This window comes from Aythya ferina, assembly GCF_964211825.1.
Source record: "Aythya ferina genome assembly, chromosome: 1".
Classification (NCBI taxonomy): Eukaryota; Metazoa; Chordata; class Aves; order Anseriformes; family Anatidae; genus Aythya; species Aythya ferina.
In genome coordinates this window covers 124728121-124737801 of record NC_140296.1, presented here as the reverse complement: position 1 = coordinate 124737801, position 9681 = coordinate 124728121, and the positions used below count along the sequence as shown (strand labels likewise).

The 9681-nt window shown below is 49.2% G+C and overlaps 1 protein-coding gene across 1 annotated transcript; it reads right to left on the bottom strand.

Moving 5' to 3' along the window:
• Positions 1–2519: 2519 nt before the first annotated feature.
• LAG3 (lymphocyte activating 3) lies at positions 2520–8629 on the bottom strand. Its single transcript, XM_084506454.1, has 8 exons — positions 8343–8629; positions 7980–8142; positions 7646–7872; positions 7166–7423; positions 6693–6986; positions 6004–6294; positions 5619–5734; positions 2520–3188 (listed from the first exon to the last, which is right to left on the bottom strand). The coding sequence occupies exons 1-8, from the start codon at positions 8395–8397 to the stop codon at positions 3075–3077; spliced, it is 1518 nt and encodes a 505-aa protein (XP_084362580.1). The 5' UTR covers positions 8398–8629; the 3' UTR covers positions 2520–3074.
• Between the last annotated feature and the right edge of the window lie 1052 nt (positions 8630–9681).

The window sequence follows — 9681 nt, the reverse complement described above, 5'->3', positions numbered from 1 at the left end:
TTATTTCTTTGTCAGATTGTACTATTTGCCAGCAATTTTTTAGCCTGCTACTTGAAGTATCTCAAAAACAATGGATGTAGAACATCTGGACCTATTTTTTTGTTGTTGTTGTTTGCTTGGTTGTTTTGTTTTTGTTTGGTTTGGTTTGTTTTGTCTGTTTTGTTGTTGTTGTTGTTTCTAACAGTGCTGGTCTTTCTTTTCAGAAAAGCTCAGAGAAGATTATTTTGGGATTAATGACCCATTCTTTTTGGAGGAGTCAGATGCAAATTAATCAGAGCACTGGAACAGGCTGCCCAGAGAGATTGTGGAGTCTCCTTCTCTGGAGATATTCAAGACCTGCCTGGATGCTTTCCTGCTCAACCTACTTACTGTAGTACTTTTAGCAGAGGGCTTGGATTTGATGATCTCCAGAAGCCCCTTCGAATTTCAGATTATGTGATTCTGTTATTTGTAAGCATACTACTTTATTTGCCTTCCTTAGTTTTTCCCCTCTGCTACAAGGAAATCCAGTGGATTTCCTGTGTTTTTCTGAAGATTTCTACCTCTGGTACATTGAAAATACTTTTCTGTACACCTGTAGCTATATCCTTGTGGAAAGCCGTCATTTTTCTTTCCATATTACATTTGCTTTATTTGCTGCTCATGCATTTTGACTCTGCTTGGGGCAGATTTCTAGATGTGTTTGCTTTCCTCTATAGACTTGATCCTTCTGCTTCATTTGTACCAATTTGCCTTGTGCCATCTTGATTCCCTCAGCATTCAGACATATTTTCCTACTTCCTAGTGTTTCACTGATCTTTTTTACTGCAGCATTTGAGAGGGAGAGTTTCCAGTGGCCACAGAGTTATTTCTGCCTTGGTGTCAGCTGGCTTTTGGGTATTTTTCCTTGGTCTGTCAAACACAGCAGCTCAATGGCCACACTTGTCACTTCTGTTGGTACCTGTATTTTGTCAGTAATGCTTAAGGTTGCAACATCTGTGAAGCTTCAGGTGTCATTGTTGGCACCCCAGAGCTGGTGGAATTTATATTTGGCATAAATACAACCATGTCTGAGGCCTTGTAGCTTTTGCAGATGGTGTCACCTTAACCCACACAGACTATACATCTCAGCCACCATAGTCCTGCTCTCTACTATAAAGTCTTTGCAAGATGGGTATTATAATCATTATAGTGATTATAATGATTATTATGACTACTGCATGCTCAGGTCTTGGAGCGTAACCACGTATGACTGTGTATGTACACATAATTACACATAACTGTACATAATTGTGTATCTGGTCACACTGGCTCCAGGCATCAGTTCTCGGCGAAGATTCATGAGGCAAGAGTAACTGAGTTGTTGTAGATAATCCAGTGCTTGGCTTGAGTTTTGCATCTTTGAAGAGTTCTCACCTGTGGAGCCACAGGGCTAACCAGGGCCATGGACTGACCTTGCAGGGGTGCAGGTAAGAAAGCCCTGCTCTGCTCCTGATGCCAGCTCAGCGGTGGGAAGCAAGGAGTAACCAAACCCAGCTGTCAAAGGCAGCAAGGGGGCCAGCAGTTCCTGACTTAAGGTGTGATTTACTAGTGTTAAGGAGGTAAGCAGGAAAGGGCTAAGTGTATAGATGACGTGAAGCTATTTAAATTCATCAGAAGACAAGAGAATGACAAAAGCTTTGGAGACACTTCAGAAAACTGTTGTCGTCAGTAACATGAAGGCAAATGAAATTCAGCATCACTGCTCCCAAAGTCATGTAGCTGGAGGGAAAATATAAACTAGGCTTTGGCTTACTTTTACCTTCCTGTGGAAGGTGAGGCACACAGCAAGAAGGCCTCCTCAGCTGACTGCTTAAATACCAACAAGATGGCCTGGTAGTGAAGTCCTCTATTCAAGTCAAGAAAATAATCCTTTCCTAAGCAGAGAGCTTAATTTCTGTACCAATGCCTCCTTGCTTGAGCAACCACATACGGGTAACCCATATGGGAGAAGATATTTGTGTAACTTTTTGCTAGTGAGCCTTTCCTCTAGGTTAGCATTCATCCAACGGCTGTTCGAGAGCAATATTCCAGTCCTCCGTGGCCGTTCAGACTGGAGGTGAGGAAAATCCTCTAATCAGATGAAACCTAAACATATTGAGGGACATGGGAGATGGGATCTGGTGGACTCATGTTAGTAAGTGCATCCTGAGCCTGAGGAGAATGACAGAGCTCTAACATCAATGAGGAAAAAGTGAGTACTGAGAGAAGGAATAAATGAATGAATGAACAGGGAGAGTCAGACAGGAAAACCAGAACAAAACAAAGCAATGAAGCACAGCAAAAAGGAGAGGCTGAGTCTTCGATCCTTTCTTCTCCGGTAGCATATAATTTCCCCTTCCCCACCATTAAAATGTCAGAAATTAACAGTCAACTTCAGTTAAGCCAAACTGAAAGAGAAAGAGAAGGCAGCAAAGTCCTTAGAAGCTGCTTCACACAGACAGAGGTTCACCCCACACCGTCAGTAGGCATCCTCCACAAGCACACACAGGGCCCAGAGAGTTTTTTGACCGACGTTTATTTTATGTTCCTGAATGAGTTTCTAATAAAATAAAACGCTCAAAATGTGCAACGAGTACGGTCCTCTGTGGGGTCCCCTCTACCGCTGAATGAATGCTGGAGCAGGGCAGGCAGGGGAGAGGGAGAAGGAAGTGGGCATGGGGAGAAAACACCAGCTGGCTGCCAGGGATCTGGGCTCCGGCCACCTCCTGTGTGTGAGCGTCCCAGCTGTGAAATGCTGTGGGAGAGGGCATGAAGGAGGAGCAAAGGCTGGGAGAGAGAAGTGAAACTGAAGCAGATGATAGCTACTGGCTTGAATACTTCCCACAGCTCCAAAGCGTCTGTGCTGCCGGCCCCATTACTGCAGCAGTGACTCTCATCTTGCCTTGGTATGCAGCTTCCAGCCCCTCTGAAGGTGCAAAGCTCCCGTGGCCTCCTGCAATGTTCATGCCATCCCTAGACCCTCCTCAGAGGTCTGCGTGGTGCTCATCTCTCTGCAGCGTGGCACACAGAGTTTCATCTTCCCATGCAGACCAGGCCTGGTGTCCCTGCTCCCATCAGCACTCAGTTTGCTGGATTGTCTCTTTCTGGCTCTCCTCCACATCCTTCTTATTTGGCACAGTGACTGCAACTATCCCTTCCAGTGCTGGGTAGGAAGCGGGAAGGCGTGCCTGGAAGAGAAGAAAGGGACAATATTAGGTGTTGGAGGGACACAGATTGGCACAAGGCTGGGCTTCCCCCTGCCATGGAAAACACAGTCCTACTGCTGTCACCCACGAGGCTCCCATTCACACCTTGAGTCAGGGAAGAGCCCCATTCCTGCTCTGAAAATATGCAGCTTCTTCTGGGGAAGACTGGCTCAATCCTATCATCTCTGTGGTGTCATAGGCATACGGAATAGCAAAGGCAGGACGTCTAAGAATGATCTGGGCAATGGTCTGGCTGTTGTCAGGTTCAACATTAAGCCTGACTTTACAGTACCTTTTCCGAGAGAATAATTAGAGGCATGAAGGTCTGTGCAAAATGAGGTAAGAACCAATTTAAGACAGACCCTCTTTCACATCTTGCTTTAACAAGAGACTTTTTAGACATGGGAAAGCAAGTGGATCTACAAGACCCACTTGTTCCTGGTGGTGATAAAGTATATAGTGCCACACAGACAATTAATACAACTGGAAAATGAGATTAGAAGAATGGCATTGTAGGTGCTATCTCATCTAAGAGGAAGGAACTGGGATTTTGCTGGTAAGTTTCTACCAGGCTTTATAGAAATGGTAAGTATGGGTCTTCAAAGCTTGGTTGTGGCAGCAATCATTAATGGCACAGAGAGTGTGAAAGCACTGATAATGAATTCTGTAGATGATACAAAGATGAGGAGCCTCATTTGGCAGAAGGAAGATGAAAATGTTACCGAAAACCAGGTATTTTAGGAGAATGCAACAGTAAGGTGAATGATGGTGAATGAAATGAAACAGTACCAACTGCGTGTTGGTAGGCTCAGGAGCTCAGAACAGGAATGCCTGCTGTGTTGGCAAAAGCTGATGAAGGCATATCTGCAAGCCACCGCTGTACAACCAGTGCAAGAAGAGCAAATGTAGCCTTAGAGGATGCCAGCAAAGACAGGGAGAAAAAGAGAGAAGAGCTTTTTTTTTTTTTTTCCTCAACCTTATCTGCATTCTCACAAAGGATGAGCCGAGTAGGGAGTATGTGCAGAGAAGTGCCTGAGGGCTATCAGTGGACGGAGGACCTGTGCTGCAACAGAGAAGGCTTGCTTACTTGTCAAAGAAAGGCCATCAGGGCATGTACCAATGCTCTGAGGCAGTGAATACCCTGGCTGGATTAGAGCTGTTAAAGCTAACTGAGCTGGACACCCAGGTATCCTATTTTCTGCTGGCTGAGGATTTACATTTACACTGTAAAAAGGTTCCTGTCCAAGGTTTTAGGCCAGAAAGAGGGGTTTTGATCATCTTGTCCCACCTTGCACAGTCTAAAGAGTCACCCAGGGACCTGCAGAAACTGGATTTCTCCCTCAGACTCCCCTTTAACATCAGTGCTGATTAAGAATGGGTGACAAAGAACCAGTCATGAGTCGCACTGGCACTGCTCATGGTGTTTTTTCAAAGCCCATCTTGCTTCTGTTCTGATGCCGCATGCTTTAGCTTCCAGCCACAGGGATTTGCTGGAAATCTGCGTCACTGCTGTTATGTCCCTCCTCTAGCTCGGGGCAGGCTCGAGTCACCCAGCCTCCTCACTGGGGCGAGCGCCCCCACTTGAGATTGCTCCGAGCCCTGGGCTTCCCTCAGCACTGGAAGGGGATTTTCACAGTGGGCCCTTTCCAAGAAGCTAGGTGAAAGGCAGCTACATCACAGCTGCTCACGAGAGGTGTTCCTCGTCAGCAAAGGGAAACACAGATGTGAGAATTTGCCATGTAATTCATTTGCAGAGAAACAGCATGAAAAATGCAGAGAAACTGCATGATTTGTTTGCACATTTTTTTTTTTTTTTCAGTCGTGTGCAGGGAAGGTATCAGTTCTGGACTGGTCAATAAAGGCAGGGCAGTTTTCTGAAGAGGAGAACTGGAACAAGCTGAACAAATGAAGGGCAGTAAGTTGCCGGAAGCGCACAGCTGAGACGAAGTGCTGAGCCAGCAACAACAGACCTGCGTCGAATCAGCGTCTGGGTACCAGCAGGCATTTGTATGGGACAGGAGACTGCTGCATCAAAGCATCCAGACAAAGAACAAGAGAGAGGACACCTACGAAAGCCTGGAAATTAGCCCTTCTTTGTTACAGTGTGGCTTCATCTCTGCAAGAGTAAACAAGGAGCTTTTTGAGGCTGGGCTCCTACCACTCCTCAGAGGTACCTAACCCGCACCACACGAACCCTGGGATTAGCCAGATCTGGTGATGCTCAGGATACAACCACACATCCATGCATGCTCAGCAGGCTGCCCGAGTCCCATTCCTTCTACATTTCCCAATTGATCCTCCTGCTGTCTTGTCCTTAAGACGCTCCATTGCTGGCTCTAGAGTACCCAGGGGAAGGTCAACCAAGGGGTGATATACAGCAAAGGTAACAGAAATGGGATGATGAACACTTACCCTTTTCTGTAGGGCCAGAGCCAGAATACAGACCATAAGCAGGAAGAAGAGGGTGACTGTGAGCCCAAAAGTAACTTGCCCACTGAAGATGGTGGGAGGGCTGGAGACCTGGGCACCTATGAGGAGGAAGCACAGTTAGGAAGGAGGGAAAGGTTGATTTTTCACTGGAGCAAGACTAGGACTGCACAAAGAGAGGCAAAATGGAAAAGGATGCAAGGAAATGGAAGGAGCAGCAGGAGGAACTGAGAGATAGATAGGATGACACTAAGATGGGATATAAGCAGCCAAAGGGGAGAAGGATGGGGTGAGAAAGAGAGAAGAAATGACAAGGCAGTTGAACAGGGTGAGAAGAAGGGATTGGTTACAGATGTGCAGGAGGTGGTACCTGTGATCTGCAGCCCATATTCCACTGCTCCCAGTCTGCCTTCTGGGCCATACACACTGCATTCCCAGATGCCCACATCTTTTTGTGACACCTGGGGTATGTCCAAGGTGGGGCCAGTTTGGGATCTGTGGTCCTTCAGGTTGTGGGAGGTGAACGTAACCCCCTTCTTGTTAGTAGGGGCTGAGCTGAGGAGCTCCCACTGGAAACGTTCATGCCCCTGGAGGTGTGTGACACCGCACATGACCAGCAAGTGAGACCCCTCAGAAATTGGTCCAGGGATACTTGGGGTAACTGCAGAAAAGGAAAAAGCTACTGTCAGGAAAGGCAGCAGGCAGGTCCACTTGTCTTCCTCATTCCTCCTATTACAACCCTCCTTCATTACCTCTTCTAATTTATTTTCTTTTTCTTCCTCAGTCTTCAAGAAGAATAATGGAGTTACCCAGGAAAAAAAAAAACAAAACAAAACAAAACAAAACAAAACAAACAAACAAAAACAAAACAAAACAAACAAACAAAAAAAACCCACACCTGCTTTCAGCAGAGTGCAGTGCAATGCAATGCCCTTCTTAGCCACCCTGGGGCTGGAACCCACGAGCAGGAACAACCCACACTCAGAGCACTGATGCACAGGAAGACTTATCAGAGAAGGACCCCAGAGAGATGATGCACACCCCTGTCTCTCTTCTCACCTCTAACCACTGCCAAGGTCACATCCCTCCTCATTGTCTTGCTGCCAACAGGGACTGCACAACTGTACCGCCCTGCATCGTCTGGCCCCACTGCAGGGAGATGAAGGGGGAAGCTTCTGCTGCTCTGGTTCTGGGAGATGACCCAGTCTTGTAAGTGTCCTCCTGCGAGGTGGCTCCAGTGAGCTGCCACCACATTGATCCCAAAAGCACTAGGCAGGTAGCTCAGGGTGCATGGCAGATCGGCTGCAGAGCCAGCTGCAGCATAAACCACAGGGTTGGCAGGGCCATCGAAACCTGAGTGAGAAAGAACACAATGCTGAAATGCTCTTTCCAGTGGTGGTTGGAAAGAGCTCCACCTATGAAACGAGGGCAGGATGAGAGCTGGCAAGCTGAAGCTGCTGGTGTTGGCCAGTGGCCACACCAGAGGAAGCAACCTGGGGATGCTGGAGTTGCAACGTGGAGGCTAAGCTTACCTAGAATTTGCAGGTCGTGCGTGGCAGAGACGACCACATTATCGGAGTATCTGAGCTGGCAGTGCCAGGACCCTGAGTCACTCATGGAGGGCTGGAGGATGGAGAGGGCCCCATGCAAGGAGTAGAAATTCTTGGTGGTGGGGACCGGGCGCCCGTTGTGGAACCAGCGTGTCTCCACCAGGCGGGCCCGGTGGCTGGAGTTGCAGCTCATCAGGAGAGGCTCACCTTCCACCACAGGGCCGGGTGGACTGAGGGTTACTTCAACAAAGAGAAAGGAGGAGGTGGAAACTGATCAGAAGAGGGCCACCAAGCCTTCTTTGGTGCCCCTCCTGTCCTAGCGTTGTCCCTCTCTCCAGAGCCAAGAGCAGACAGCAGGACGCTGTGTGCTTTAGGGGGGCTGCTGCCCGTATTTTAACCCCCTCCCTTACAGCCTCCCTGGTACTAAAACCAAGGTTCTCCGTGGTTTCCATCTTCTCCTACCTGTAACAATCCCCAGCTCCACCTGGCAGCTCTGGACCTCTGTGCTGTACGCCACCTGTGCCTCGTAGAGGCCGGCGTCCCCGCTCCTGACGGGGTCGATCCGCAGCGAGAAGTTGCCGCTGCGTAAGGCAGAGTCCTGGACCGAAACCCGGGGCCTCATGGGCAGCGCCGTCTTCCTGAGGCCAGTGTACTCCACCTCCAGCACCACGTGCGGCTCCTGGTGGGCGCTGCAAGAGGGACCAGAGGGTCGAAGGCCAGCTGAGGGGATGTGGAGGCAGCGCAAGGAGGCTCAGAGGGGCTCCCACCCTCCCCAGTCCCCACGATGAGTTTTTACCTTCCCCCGTGGCGCTTCCACAGCACCGATGTCCAGTCAGACGGCTGTTTCCAGATCCTCCCCTGCTTCCTGGGGCTCAGGTAGCAAGGCAGCACGGCCGAGCTCCCCTCTCTGGCCCACACCTTCTGCTCCCCGGCCGCTGCTCCCGGGAGGATGTTGCCAGCTGTAACGAGACAGGAGGTCTGAGCAAAGGGTGGCAGGCACGGAGCAGGGGGCGATATCCAACCATCGACGGTGGGCGTAGAAATAAATAAATAAATAAATAAATATAAAGGATAAAAAATACAGGTGTGTCAGGGACAAACATCCAGACTGAGCTCACCCAGCTACTCTGCCCTCCCTTCTACCTTCAGCCCCTCTTACCACTGAAAACCAGCAGGGTGAAGGTGAGGAGCAGCACCAGGGACACCAGCCTCATGATGGCCCCCAGGAGAGGCGAGAGGCAATGTCTTCCCCCTCGGATCCGTGCTCGATGGGGTCCGAAGCTTTAAGGGGTCAGCAAAAAACGAGGCATGGACAAATGGCGAGGTGCTGGCATGGGCGGATGAACCGAGTGGGGGGCAGCTGGGCTTGCTTGCTCTTGTGATCTCCGTCTCTTTCTGATCAAGGTATTTCCCTAGATGCCCTTATATTGCGAGTGGGCAGCTAACTTCCTTGTATCACTAAGAAGATGCGTCACGACTAAGAAACCAGTGCAAGTCTGAGGCACGTGAAGGCAGAGATAAAGCCAGTGAGAAAGGGGAGGGAGGGACCAGAGACACTGCTCTAAGCATCTTTTAGTGGAAATTCTTTTGGTCGCTGTTGTTTTTCTTACAAGTTTTGCTTCTACACAGACAGTGGAAAAAGTGTAGAAGGCACTTCCCAGCAAGTGCCCTTCATGTTTTTCTTTTATCTCTTACCTTTTTTGGTTTGATCTTTCCGCCTCTCACAGCTTCTCTCTAATTGTTTCAGGGCTTTTCAGAACATGTTGGTCTTTTCTTTTTTTTTTTGTCTTTTTTTTTTTTTTTTTTTTTTCTAGTGGTTTCCTCCCTTCTCTGCTCTCTTTCATCCCACAGATGTGCTGATTTCTTGGCTTTTTCTTGTTGGTCAGTTTGCAGGCAGCATCAGGGAAGGGTCTATGGTGATTTACATGCCACTCATCAGCCCAGAGCCTAGGGGGCTGATGGAGCTGAGGTGGTCTGAGAAGACAGGGTAGGGTCATCCACATGTAAGTGACCATGGTGGGAGCATGCAGGAGAAGTCAACACCATCAAGGAGGGGCTGCATGCTGTGACACTGCGAGGGGTGGGAGGAGGAGATCCTTCTCCTCCAGTGGATTTGGGGAAAACCCACCTGAACTTGTGCAGTGAGGGGGCTTGTTCTAGCTCCCACCTAGCTCACAACCGGGCTTTGCACAGGCTAGTATGTTTCCACTCCTATGCCTCATCTCGGGGCCCCTTTTGCCTGAGAACCCCCATTGCTGTGGCTCACACTTTCCAGCAACCCACTGGCTCTGACTCTTTCAGGCTTAATCAACCTTTTGTGACAGGTGTCAGACACCCAAGCCCCTCAGCTGCTCGTCCCCGAGGGCCGGGCTGGGGCTTTTCCAGGGGGTGAGGGAAGGGAGGTGACTCAGTGTGGCCGCTTTGCTGCTGAAGGATCCTTGCTCACTCTCTAGCTTCCCTCAGCTGGGTGGAGGATAAAAGAGACCAAACCATGTGCC